This window comes from Hydractinia symbiolongicarpus, chromosome 1 (genome assembly GCF_029227915.1).
Source record: "Hydractinia symbiolongicarpus strain clone_291-10 chromosome 1, HSymV2.1, whole genome shotgun sequence".
NCBI lineage: Eukaryota > Metazoa > Cnidaria > Hydrozoa > Anthoathecata > Hydractiniidae > Hydractinia > Hydractinia symbiolongicarpus.
This window is the reverse complement of record NC_079875.1, coordinates 3,593,022-3,607,756: the sequence shown is the minus strand read 5'-3', so window position 1 is coordinate 3,607,756 and position 14,735 is coordinate 3,593,022. Positions and strand designations below refer to the sequence as shown.

The window sequence follows — 14,735 nt, the reverse complement described above, 5'->3', positions numbered from 1 at the left end:
AATGTGTAAACACAAGTTTGAATAAATAAAGAAATAAATCGAGAAACAGTAAAACGAAATACTTAGCTGTTTAGTCTTCTTCACATCACGTTAAAAAAGTATTAAGAACTACACTTCGTGACGTCAATACTATTTTATATTTTTTCGAACTTTGTTGGATAAAATTTCTGCCACCTCCAATTCAATTACCATAGTCGGTTTAATCATGGAGGTGAAATTAAAGACATAAAATCTGTAATTCCACCTCCATGGTTTAGTCGAGAGGACATTAAAGATTCCCAGTCAACCTCGTTACAAAAGATATTTTTACCCGTTTTCGATATAATAATAGCGCCATTCTTACCTCATAAATACTTTTGTTTGAGACTTTTTTATGAAAATGGTTGTAACAATAATGATGAGGCTTTATCATCCGACACTAAATTTTTTTAGGAGCGTATGTGGTATGTTGTGTAAAACGAACGACTACATTTTGTGTGTTGTACAGTCGTTTGGTTTTAGTTAGTGGACATTGCTGTAACAAAATCTTTTTTTCGGAGGTTTTCGGAGGTTTTCAACTTCGTAATCAAAGAATTAGTCGATTCTTTCAACAAATATTTAAGAAATACTTATAGGAATTATTAAGACTCCTAATGTCGATTTTTTATCAACCATTTGCATTTCTGTAAGAACTCTACATATTCATTGTTTTTCGAATACGTCTTTCGTCTTCAAACCCAATTTCGAGTTACCTGTTACTTCAACCTTGATGGACTTAAGTACTGTCAGATAGGAATCTGTTTGGTATCTCAAAGTTGAGAGTGATCGCGACGTATGGTTAATATGTCGGTATCTCAGCCTCGTTGAGAGGTTAATTGGTGTACTTGGAAGTCTAAGGGTTAACTTATTCGATTTTGCGAGTATATATATTTACGGTTAACGTCGATTTATTTAAAAATCTCTGATTGGCTGATTATCTCGCCAACCAAGTTAGCTATCACTCCTGAAACTTACGGAACACAAAATATTACTGTGTATTTGTTTATTTATTCGTAACCAAATCTGAAGATACATGTACTATCCAAAGATATACCAACTTAATACACAGGCCTCATCGCAAAAGTTGGCACAGAAGGTAAAAAACTCTAGAAAGACAAGCTTGTTACGAGGGCACTAAGAATATATACAGACGAATCTTTTCCCCGACTTTATAAAAAATATAAATGCAAAAAATTGGTTCAGTAGTTTGTAAATCTATAGAACAATTTTTTTCCAAGGTCTGTACATGGTCATTCCCAGAACTTTGTGGGCAATTACTGTTGTCACCCAACCTAAGTCGATACGAGAATATATTTTAACCGATGTAAAAATTCGTACGGACATAAAGTTACGTAGCGGTTACGTAGAGTCGTTACAATTTTTAACGATTTGTTTCGTTGAAAGATAAACGCATACAAACAAAATATAAACTAAAGCAAATAAAAAATAACAAAAAATAAAAATAAAAACTCGAAATTTGCGACAGTAGTAGGAGTTACAAAATGACGCTCATCGTGGTTGGGTGCTGAAAAAAAATTTGGTGTTAAAACCTTAATTAAGTTGCTTTAAACTACAAAAAATCGGCAATTTTCACAAGATTTGAATGTCCTGTTTCCAACACTGGCGTCTCCAGCCCTGTAATGTCGAGCAAAAAAAAAACGATTTAAAAACGAAATCGCAATTAACATGTATTGAGCAAAAAAAAAATGAGCTTAAATGTTAAAGAACAACTATTTAAGACTCTAACTCTTTTGAAAATACATAAATTGTATAGATAAATATTACGGCAGACGAAAAAATTGCCACCGGTTGTTTCAAATGCGTAGCAAATAGAAGCTGATAAAATTGTAAAGAACACACAAAAGCGTACCTGGGCTCTTTTGTCTGTAACTGTTTTACTGCAAAAAAAAAATAGTTGAAGAACACAAAACGCATATGTTTAATTATTTCATTTCTGTTTATGTGCTAAGAAAACACACAAAAAAATACGCAAACAAAGGGAAACGAGAATAATTCAAAACACGATCTATATAACTGATCAACTAAAAACATCTATGGAGAGGAGACTCATACCACCACTTATAAAGAAAATCTCCAGCATGGTTGTTATTTTAAAATAATTAAAAGGTTCAAAAAATAAGGAAGAAGTGTATTTCTTACGAGCGTTGTTTTCCTTGTTGTTTTTTACTCTTAATTTTTTTTATGATAAGACATTTAAAAAAAGATAACAAATAGCCCAACTTAGCATAATAATCCAACTCAGCGCGGTCTCTTATTTGTTTTATTTTTCTCTCTCTGATGCAGAGACGAATTATAGAAAATAATAACAACAATAATAATAAAAATAACAACTACAAATAAACAAATTTCCCGCTAAAGATTTTAACTAAAAATTCACCGCTATAACAAAACTCTTGTTAATAAAGTGGCATTCTCTTACCGAAATCTCTTTTTAAAAATCTTTGTTCTTGCAGTTAAAAGCCGCCATGTCGTTACGACAAATGTTTGATTGAGGTTACGCGTTTCTTGCGTAACAATAAAGCCGCAATTTTATCGAAAGATTGATATTATTTTTAACACATTGGAGGACGAATACAAGCCTGCTAGGGTGTAGCAATTTTTTTTTTGTAAAAAGATTCATGCTATTTTTGTTTCAAAGGCAGCTATTCAAATAACTTAATTTTCTGTATTATTTTTTCTTCTCAGAAAAATCAAAGAAATTTAATCCTTCAAGATCTTTTAGCGTGTGTGTGTGGCGGCTATCTTTTTTGGGGGGAAGCCATGTTGGTTGATAACACAACAACAAAAATCCAGCCTCGATGTCATGTATGAAATGAGCTTTAGCCTCGATGTCACGTATGCAAAGCACTGTCATATTCCACGACTAACTTTTTAATGTGACTTAATTTCTGATGAAGTTCTTCACAACGTCGTTTCATTTCGTGGTATTTCTCGTCCTACAAAAAAGGAAACATTAAAAAATAAGAACAAAAGAGTTTCGGTTGAAAAAGAAAGTTTTAATTTTCCCCAAAACATTTTAATTACAAAATTGACATGTTTAATTTGGTCAAGCAAGTATGACCTGGATAAAAATACATTACAGAGAATCCGAGACGGGCTTGTCGCCATTTTGAAAATGAACTTAATAATAAGGGGGCTGGTAGCACTACAGAGCAAAAAAAAAATTATTTAACTCCGCTTTCCTGGAAATAAAAACAGGCACCGCTTTGGTTACAGCTTATCCGAAAAAATAGTATGCATTTCAAATTTTAAAGTAACAAGGAAAAAATATTTACCTTTTGTTGTTGCTGGTAGGCTTCGATAATTTCGTCTTGGATTTTCTAAAACGTACACAAATAATAAAACAAATCAAATAAAGTATTTGTTTCTCAGGGAATTAGAACACAACAACAGCCCAAATTTAAACTAAAATAAATTAAATTCAATCAACTAAATTTCCTCTCGTACTTCTCTACATGTACGACCACAAACCACCATATTACTAAACATAGTTGGTCGGTTAAACTAAAACAAACACTCACCTGATACTCAGGCGAGCCCTTTTTTAACCTTCGCCAAGATCGGTCGAGTTCCATAAATTTCGTGGCAACAGCGTCCACGTTTTTCTTTAGTTCGATATATTCCGAATACTCCGATTGAAAGTCTCGTTTGTATCTACAACGTTGTTCGTAACTTGTGATCGGCTTGTACGTGCTTAAAAGAAACAAAACAAAAAAGTTGCAACAACTTTCAAATTCGTATTGTATTCTCTTAGCATTTGGAAGTTGGCAAACAAGAGTGGAGGGACAGCATTCAACCGGAAGGTAATTCCTATAAACCGGTTAATTTTTTTGTAGACTGAAAGGATATCCTTGTAGCTGACATATCTTTTTGTAGGCTGGTACATCTTTTTGTAGGCCAGTACATCTGTTTGTAGGCCGGTACAACTTTTTGTAGGCCGGTACAATTTTTTGTAGGCCGGTACAATTTTTTGTAGGCCGGTACATTTTTTTGTAGGCTGGTAAGCATTTCTTATAAAGCGGAATAAACTTTCTGTACACTGAGAAGCTAAGAATTCTATTTCCGTTAACAATTAGAAAGGCAGGTCTTTTGTTTAAAAATCGAGCAAAATGAAAGAGACAAACCCACGGTTAACAAAACATATTTGCAGTTCCACCTAACAAAAAAAACAAAACAAGCATACATCATATATTCAGGCGTGTCAGACGTTGACGCTACAGTGGGTGGAGAATCTTCGCCAAAATTCGAATTTTTGTTTTCTAATGACTTCGATTGTGTAGGCACACTCTCCTCCTTCTTTGTTTTTTTATTTGAATTAAGCGAAGAAGTTGAGGAAGGTTCGTCTGCTTTTCGAATTTCTAAGCGAGCACGTTTATTGGAACTGGTGACTTCGTTTTGTACAGGTCTTTTTATAGCAGGCTAAACGGTAAATACAGAAACAGATATTAGCTCTTTACATCAATGTAAGAAAAGATTTGAATAAGCATATAAAATGCATGATAATGCTCGATGTCTGCCTGTGAGCCAAAGGTGATAGCTGACTGATTTTTAAAACAAAAAAAAAACAGAGAAGCAGGTAACGAGCTTATAAAACAAAGTAGCACCTCCCTGATCCTTAGTTACACAACAACCAGTGCTATAAACTGATAGAAATGGAGTCTAATGGATAATTGACTTATTCTAATTCTTTACTTAACAAAAAAGCAAAAATTATAAGCGCCTAACTTCTGTGATTTAGTTTGTACAACGTTTGAGATTACAAATGCTGGACCTAAGCAAACATTGACTCCAACAGATTTCACTTGCCTTTTCTTCTGGTGATTTGGACGTGGACGATACCACTTGTGGAGACGTGTTTTCTTGTTTAGCATGTGCAGTTATATTCCTAAAAACACATATTCATGGACCATAGAAAAATAATCCAAATCCTGGTCAAGGAATTTTAGGACTTCCCATGGCATTTTTTCTTATTTTTTCAGGACAAATTTATCTACTTCTAAGGAAAATTCTTGCTGGAAGGTTTGTAAAAAAATTACATATTGCAATGTGAAAATTTAGCTCAATATGATTAAATTCCAGGATCATTCCAGGACATATTCAAATATTTGTCAAAATTCCAGAATTTCACAGAACAAAATTGTTTCAGGACAGTGTTTATAATGCCATATTAAAAAAATTTTTTATGGTAATTTGGAATAAATTTTAAAATAAATTTCATATTAACCCGGACCAATGAAAAGTAATGTATTGCATTTACCGTTTAACATCCAATCTTTCACTGTCGCTATAGAACGGCCAAGTATTCACCTATAAAAAAAGATTAACCTGCTTTTATCAAATCATTTGGTACAAATTTTCACATCAGAGATGCAAATCAAAGTTAATGCAACTGCTTTAAAAATCAAACTACATTAAGATGGTATTAGATTGATTGTATTAGGCTTTTCATAGTTGTCCTGGAATCGTCTTTTCAATTTAATTTTGTTAAAAATGATGATATACTGACCTGGACTTCTGAATATAAATGCGAATGCAATTTGTGTTGATTATCATGCACCGAAGAAACCTGTATATAATGTACATGTATATAATCATAAAAATCTGCCAAGTTTTTAAAAAAGGCATCAGGACAAATAATTTAAAATTGAATGTTTTTAAAAATGTTTTAACAGCACAAAATAAACGTACAGGCATTTAAAAACAAACTTGGTTATTCTTGAAACAGCTTATTGCCTATATATCTAACATCTATATCTACCATCAAAATCACAAGGGCCAATTTTGTGTTAACAATGCACAAAATATATTTGTCTGAAATAGCAAATGTGGCATTATTTTTTAATTGTTCACCGGCTAACAACTATATAGTTAAAATGCTCGCCTGTTCGTGAGCTAAAATGGTAGCTGCATTGTGAGTGAGTTAAAAATGGTAGCTGCATTGTGAGTGAGTTAAGGCCATAGGCTGATAGCTAGTATGCAAAAAAGAAAAAACCAACCTGCTGTAACACCATTGCTAAATTATTTCGATCCTTTTGACTGAAAGCCTCTATATAGAAAAACAAAAATTTAATGAATCCGAATTATGTAAAAAAGTAAACATATTCAATTAAAATAGTAAGGCAGTGGGGACACAGATTTATTAAGACTGATAATGACTGTAGCAGTGTTCGTTTTCCTAACATCCTTGAAGAAGCAAGTGAAAAAATAAGAAATGAGTTGTAGTTTATGTTTAATGAATGAATAAAAATTGTGGCCAAAATAGTTTATTGATGTTTTAAAAATCTGGAAATTCCATGAATTGTCCCATTTCTAAAAGTTTCTGTTTGCAAAGAATATATAAATATTTTATGTGTGTTTGCTACCATTTATAAATAAAAATCACAAAAAAATCTGGTTTGCCATTCATAACTGGAAAAGAGTATTTTATAATTCCTGAATGTTATATATCTTCTGAAAAAAAAATGATATGTAGCTTTTTATCACTTGCAGCAGTGACATAGCCGTGCAATCAACCAACCTCTTGTTAGTCGCCTCAACAGTTTAGACTTTTCATGCGGACCAATAGCTAATATATGCACAACACGTTCCCTAAAAAAATGGTGCAAAATACACTTACAGTTATTTAAGAACTTAATTAATAATTCATCTCAATTTGTCTATTTAGTCAAAATCTATAAAAAGTGGTACAAATGAAAAGTAATACAAATGCCTCTAAATATAATTGTATTCCAAAAATATCCCACAATCATAATAAAGATAAACATGAAAATAAATAAAAAGAAAATTACCGGCAAGAAAAACTCTTTCCAACTGTGACTGGAGAACTTCTATTAGATGAACCAATGGGTGATGAATGTTGATTATTAATTGAAGACGATGAAGCAGTAGATGTGAATGCAGATCGTTTAGGAGAGTTTGGTGCATGGTTAATAACTTTCTTTTTTAGGCTTGCAGGCTTTTTATCTGCTGCGGGGCGAACATCAACAGGTCTGATGACTTGTTTTGTTTTGCTACCTAAAGATACAGGACATGCTTGGACTTAATGAAACAAAAAGAAGCAAAATACCAGATCCCAAAAAATCTATAATTATTTAGATCTCAGTAATTCTACAATAATTAACCTAGTGTAGAAAAGCCTTGTAAGAAAAATTATCATGAAATATTTGAGAATAAAGATTTGCAATAAATAATATAATATACAAAAAGCTGGGAATAAAATGGGAATAACTCGGGATTCAAGCTAATTTACCTTTTTTTCTAGATCCAATCTCAATTTCTTTTGTCCTAAAAATATAAACAGAATTGTATATACAGGATTGTTGTGGAAAAAAATTCCGAAAAAATCAAATAATTTTATGATTTTTCCCTAGCCAATACTGCGCTATTCCAATATTTATTAAATGTGTTATTTTTTCCTGACGGATACTTTTAACCATTTTCCCCTGACTATTAAAGGCTTTAAATGTCTTTTTTAAAAAATTGGTATTTCTCCATATTTTTAGGCTATGTGACAGCCTGGTTCTTAGAATTAAAACCAGAATTTTGAAGTAAAAAATACATAAAAAGCACCAAAACAATAGATCTTATCTTATAATGAGCTACAATTGTTTTATTAAAGTGTGTATTTTACCTAATCTCCTTGCGCTCATGATCAACTTGTGCCATACGATTTCTTGTGTTCTCGTATACATCATCGGTAGCAGCAATGGAAATCTTACACTGCAATGGTCCATATGAAACTAGTCTGTCTGTTCTTACATCAGCATGCTTTATACATTCTAATATACCTTGTAATGGGTTACTTTCGACTGGAAAATTAGACACTGTGAAGTTAAAGTTTTTTGTATCATTTTGTCTTGTTGAACCAGGTTTGCTTGGTATAGATAATACCTATAGGCAAAAAACAAAACAAGTTGTTAAGTCAAAGCAGATTAGTATCAAGCCTATCAATAAGAAAATAACACCAGAGAAATAAATCTCTTGCTCCAGGTTACAATAACTTACACTGGGCGAACAATCTGAATAAATAGAATAATTTTATAAAGGTATATCTTTTTTATCTATTTTATATCTTGGCCTTTTATGTATTTTGGTTATTTATATTTATTTATAAATAACCAGAAAGATTGATTTTCATGTGAATTGATATTGCTCAGCCTGACAAAAGTTTTTTGGAATTGGGGGAGCAATTAATGGCTCAGCTAGTTTTTCATTTCTCAGAATTGGCTTAGTCTTTGGGTGAGCAAGAGCAATAGTTTCCTCTTATTGATAGGCCTTGTGAATAAAAAAATGGTGTTTATCTTTCCCCTACTAACCTTCCAATAATCTCAAAATTTAGTGTTGATTGTAATATGATTGCCAAAAAATTCATAAAAAATATTTGCTGGAATTGTTTTTCCTACAACACCAACCAAGGTGCTGCTTTTTAGAGACTCTTGCATATTACAAAACCCAGTGATCAGGAAAACCAACAGAATATGTGCTTTCAAAAGTCAAAGAAGCCAACTCCTTTGTGAATATATAATGATTTAAGAAGCAGGAGTGCAGTTGGAAAATATCCACATAAAAATTGATAAGAGGATTTAAAATTTAGTTTCTATTGAATGCTAAAATTATTTTTTAATTATAACCAATTAAAAAAATCATTTAAGCCTCACATGTTGAAATGACATGAGATACAATCAACTAATATCAGCACATGACACAAATGTTATTGATAAGTAGTAGTAGGTTAGCTAAAACAGTAGCAGCAGTCATGACTGGAATAGGGATTGATTATTTATCACATTCAGCATCTTTACCCATTATTAATATTGTGCACACTACATGTACAGCTAATTACCATAATTGTTAAACTCCTTAAAGATTAATTACTTACATCAAACACTATGTAATTGGTTTAATCTGGAAGTGGTACGATAGATTAAAAAATTCAATTTCTAAGGTTAAACCTATTACTATTTCATTTGTATTTCATGGAATTTTGAAATTAAAATATAAAATATCAAATGTAATGGATATCTAACATAATTCCAGTACACACTTTAAAAAAAAATTAAATCTTGTTCTAAACAATAGACCTTTATTTTTAATCTTAAAAAGACAAAATGTGTGTTCTGTTTGTTTGTTTGTCAAAACCAGGTTGCTAAAGAATGCACATTTTTCTACAAATGAAGTAGCAAACTTTTATCCAAAATATGCACAGGTAAACTCACTATTTACTATGTTAAAATAATGCAGACCTAAAGAATTTTTTTATGGTCACATGAAAAAACGTTTTTGATTTATTAAGTAACAACTCTCTGTAGAAACAAGAAAAAAAAAATACTTACACCATTGGCTCCTTCAAATTTTACTGCAGCTTTGGCATGTGAAACTCTCTAAAAAAAGGTATACATCTAGTTTTTAGAGCTAAATTTTGCATCAAGGTGTTAGCCAACCAAAAAAAGAAATTAATAAACAGCCTTTTCCTAAGGAATCTTGAACCTATATGGTAATCTTTATTATTGTAACAAATACACAAATGCAACATTCTAAAACACTTGCACATTAATGTCACCACTATTCACTTCCAAAACATATTTTTAATCACAAGCCCCAACAAAAGTTAGAGAAAGTCACAATGTTTCAGCACTCAGTCACGAGTCCAAGAAAAGTTATGCTTTGTCAAACAGGCTGTGGATACTTCGTGCCCTCAAGGCATAATAGGGTAAAATGTTACTAAAAACACTCATTCTACCTTTTTAACAACAGGGAAAGGTATTTTTTTTCAAAACATTGACTAAACTGATGGATGTTTAACAACCTTTTTTTTAAAAAAAGGGAAAAATTTAATGGATTACTGCTATAACATCAAAATACACCTAAAAAGTCCCTTAGATAACAACCAACTCATTCTATGTTTTATGTTTACATGCAAGAACATGTAAACATGTTTTTGCATGTAAACTAAGGCACAAACATTAAAAAAAATCTACACTAAAAACATATTTTTAATTTCGGAGTATAGGCTAGTTATAAATATTTATGTGATGATACATTAGGATTTTCCAAGAAACTCATTTTTATTTCAAGGTTATGTTATTGCAGATGCTTTTACTTTTTATTAATCACATCGTTAATATTTAAATCTAAGGACCTTTTATTAAAGTGTATGCTCCCAATAAATTCATGTGCTCTATTGTTTGAAAAAAACAATAATAATAAAAAGCATTGAAAAAATATTTTGATGACATTTGAATTTTTTAACAGAAACAATTTTTAAATTTAACAAGAATAAAACAATCCAACATTAGTTGACCATCAGTGTTACAATGTGTGCTTTTTTGTTTGTAAAACGAATACCTCACTCAACACATGGGTGCAGGTTGGAAGGTGGAGACTTATTTGACAGGATGTTTTGAAAGGAGTATTCACAAAAGAAACAAGGAAACTCTATTTCATCCAAATCTGTTTAAGTTCATAAAATCAGCATACATACATAATAATCATTCAAAACAACTTTGATAGCATGCTATGTATAATATTATATATATTGAAGAAAATAATTCAGTTAATTTTTTTTTAAACTTTGCGAGAAATAAATAAATCTTATTTATATATAGTTAATAACTTGTGTTTTTCAGACAAATTTCCCAGAAGATTAATTAGAATAAATATATATATAATCGAAAAATACATGTTTTTATATTTTCCACCTGAGAAATTATGTCTAGACATATATAAGTGAAATATTTATTTGTATGTATCACTTATCCAACATTGTTGACACAAAATTACAGCTGGTTTGAGAAAAAAAAACAAATAGTTTAGCATCCTGTTACAAATCAAGATATATAAGTGTTTTTATATAATCTATACAGTCTTTCCCTCAATCTCAAATTTAAACATATGTTCGTTGATCATGCAGAAAACATGGTTTAAAATTTTTTAAAACTTGCTATATAATAAAAACAAATCTACTACATGCCAACAACACAAATTTAGTTTTTTCTCTTGGTTTCTTTTTTCTCAAATTAAGAAAGAGGAAATTCATGTGTTTGCGCAGGTGGATTTTTTTAACCTTCGCATCTATTCAGGGTGCAATTCAGCATTCTCAGTAGCAGTTACGGGGTATTCCCCAATTGAAATTTATCCCTAATTTTCCCAATTATTAAAGAATCTAATAATATTAACTACAAAATATGGAACTTATAGCCCATTTTATGTAAGGCATGAGGGGAAAAGATTTCAATAGTACCTAAGCCACTTTAAGACATCTTTAACCATCATCTAGAGCCATAAGTAAAGTAATATATTTTCCCATATACTGAAAAAACTTACAAAATTAAGAATATTATACACTGGCTTTTTAAATCTGTGTTCTCTTTTAAATAGTTTATACTATTGGTATTTAGAGGAAAATGTAAAATCACTCAGGACATTAGATGCGAAATTTCGCCTTTGAAAATAATTTTAACATCTCCATAGCTCTGTGGTTTCCATGCTTTATGGCAATGTCATGTTCTCCTTTTAAAGCCATGAAATTTTAGTTTTTAGATTAGAGATAGATGTAATAGAATAGACTCGCAACTATGTAGTAGTAAGGCACAACAGCTAGCAAAGTTGAAAAAATAGCTAATTAGTTAAAACTGTACATAGTTGACAGTAATAGAACAAGACTACAAATAGAGAAAAGCAAGAAAACAAAAGTTGTAAAAACAAGTTTTCATACCTTGGACGTAACGTGTTCCTCAATAGCCTTCAAACACGAATCTGTCAATTTTACGAAGTAAACATGTCTGTTATCAAAGATTTCTTCTGTAGTTAACAATTTGTATGAATGATTTTCAAGTAAAGTCTGAGCCATGTTCGACTTCAGACATTATATTTTAAAACACACAAGTATATAAAACTTGCGTTTCAACGAATTTCTTTGTTGTTTTCATTTCATAACAAGTCGTTAACATTTACCCTCCTGTACTTCGTTTCTGGTTTTTGACAATTCCGGTCTTTGAATATCATCTGGGCCGGAGAGCAGAGAATTTTTGGAAGCGATCCTATCTAAAGGCATGGGGACGAGACATAGTCGGTCCCGCGAGGAGTGAGTAATGACGTCAAGAGGGTAATATCATGCCACAAGTTAAAAGCTACGAGATATCTGGAAACCATTATAACCTCTGAAGTGCTGCATGATTTTTGTCCTTTTATCATTTTTTCTATTTTAAGTAAATCTGTTTTGGTTTTAAAAAAACAAAATGGCAGCCGGAACTGCAGTGGAACCCCCTTTTTACTGACGCCATCCCATGTGTGTGTGTGTGTAAAAACCAAGAAGGTTCAAAGTATATGACTATGGTTTAATACAATTTAAGAAGGCTTTGACCATGGGCACTATGAATATTTCTCATTTTCTGAAGAAAGAATTAGTCTCATGGCATGAAAATTTAGTATATTATTTAGAATAATATTACATTAAAACGTAAATCATTGTAACTTTAAAATATTTCACAAAAAAATATCACTTTTTTTCACGATCAGTGCCTTCTTAATTCATAACAGTTTACTTCCTTTTTTTAATTCTAAATAAGAGCCTTTAAACCCTTTTAACTTTGATAATATACGGCTTGCCAATGTTTAAAAAATTGTACATGTGCACACATTCTAGCAGGATCATGAAATAAAATAGCTTCTGATAAAATTAGGTGATTCTTGAGTAATAAGCAGATGGAAGACTAATTAAGTGCCCAGTGCTAATTTAGAATAAATCACATTTTAAGAGGTTTTTTCAACTTGCTATAAAAACCGAGCCATCGATTTAACTTTGTAAATAAAGCTGTAATTATAGGGCCTTTTGAAAGAAAATTTTTGCGCTGTTGGCAGTTAATTGTAATTTAGGTCTTCCCTTCCTAATGGATCTCCCACAAAAAAGAATTTATGTAAACTTACATATATTTTTTTATGTTCTCAGAAATGTTTTGTGCCTAAACTTTTGTGAAATTATAACGAAAAGGAAATCTCAAACTTCTGAGGGAAATTCATTCATACATTCTTGCGAGTGTTTTTGTATATATGTATTCAAAAAGGGCATGCATTTTTGACTTTATCTTGGTTTAATCAATGATCATATTTTTGGTGTGCGTTAATCAAATAAGACTTCAATATTCTGCTAATTAGGAACAGTACAACATCAAAGCAGTGTTCATTTGGTTAGCCGGTTTGGTAACTAGAGTTTTCTAGACATGGCAAATCAAAAGGTGTGCATGATATGTTAACCATAGCAATTTTAAAACTGTAAGCTCTCTTTATTCTAAAATAAATGTGTGTGTCGTGCTCTTTCAACATGTTAGGCAAACAATGTCACATGATCAATGCATGTGAGTTGACATGTTTGTGATAGTTGCTTGTTTAGTAAATAAAATATTAGAAGTATATATGGTAGTGCTCTTTATTTCTTTCCTCTATTTTATATTTTATGTTAAGTTGGGTTTATAAATTTTTGAAAACTAGATCTTATGTACCTCCAACTAAAACATATTAAACCTTTCAGGGCCTGGTCACCAGTGTGCGTAACTGCAACGCTATTATTGTTTTCCCAATCACTGCCCAGTGGTGACTGTTGTTTTTGATATTTTTTAAGTTTTGGCACACTGCTAAAAAGTACTATAAAAAAGTATTTGCAAACTTAAATTAGATCATTGATATCATTGCATGTTGCAGAATATTTATAATGTGATAGATGTAATGTTGCAGTGATAATCTTTATTCTATTTTGAATCTGAAAGAGAATTATGTATTTACCTTTTCTTCTTTAGTTTTGACGGAAAAAGTCAACGTTACATTATATGCCATAGCTTCTTAAAATCTTTGCATTTGAACATAATAATGCTTAAATTTAAAATTGTCAATGTAATGTGCAAAGGGGGCAACAATAAAATATGTATGCACCAAATTGCTCATTTTGTGGACTTGGACACTTTTACCTGAACACCCTCCTTTGCATATGTATGCATATATTCCCTACCCTCCACTTATTGTGCTGAAAGAAAAAAGGAAATACCATATTAGGAGATCAGATTTTCTTGGTCACTCTTAAAAGCATCTCACACTATAAAATCTTTACAGTAAGTGATATTATATTATTGCATTTTTAAAGACAGAAATAATGGTGACGATTTGAAAACATTAAAATGTAAAAAATATTGAATTATAGATGGTTAAATTTCCGAAATTCCCATGCATAGATGGGTATTTGTGAAACAATGCCCCCTGTTTTATACACCTGTATGCATTTTGTTTGCTAATTGTCAAATAAAAACTTGGTTTTATTTATTATGATTAGCATGATAACCGCAATGTAATTTCACTTTATTTGTTGATAAAAAGGTCAAAATATGACAAGGTCATCTCGTAATTTTGAATTTCTTTGTAATGTTTCATGTTGCAGATAAATACAGAGAAAAAGATTATGAAAGAAAATGTAGCACTTGCACAGCTGTTGTTTTTACCCACACACAACAATAATTTGCACAATTATAACATTTGCACCATATGTATAACCTCATTTACAACTTAACAGCTCTCACCTATGTTTGCCAGAAAATGAATTTAAAAAAATAATCTTGCAGAAAGTTTGAACAGAGGAATGGGAATCCAAGTTAATTTTTGCAGTTTGTTATTTCCTTCTCATCTTTTTGTTGTTGTTTTTTTGTTGTTGCTAA

The 14,735-nt window shown here is 31.2% G+C and overlaps 1 protein-coding gene across 1 annotated transcript; it reads right to left on the bottom strand.

Moving 5' to 3' along the window:
* Positions 1–1,310: 1,310 nt before the first annotated feature.
* On the bottom strand, positions 1,311–12,036 carry LOC130630712 (RNA polymerase II elongation factor ELL-like). Its single transcript, XM_057444302.1, has 14 exons — positions 11,753–12,036; positions 9,372–9,419; positions 7,670–7,929; positions 7,289–7,323; positions 6,828–7,053; positions 6,557–6,627; positions 6,036–6,085; positions 5,546–5,605; positions 5,297–5,346; positions 4,846–4,924; positions 4,223–4,458; positions 3,561–3,732; positions 3,315–3,359; positions 1,311–2,975 (listed from the first exon to the last, which is right to left on the bottom strand). The coding sequence occupies exons 1-14, from the start codon at positions 11,885–11,887 to the stop codon at positions 2,871–2,873; spliced, it is 1,572 nt and encodes a 523-aa protein (XP_057300285.1). The 5' UTR covers positions 11,888–12,036; the 3' UTR covers positions 1,311–2,870.
* Between the last annotated feature and the right edge of the window lie 2,699 nt (positions 12,037–14,735).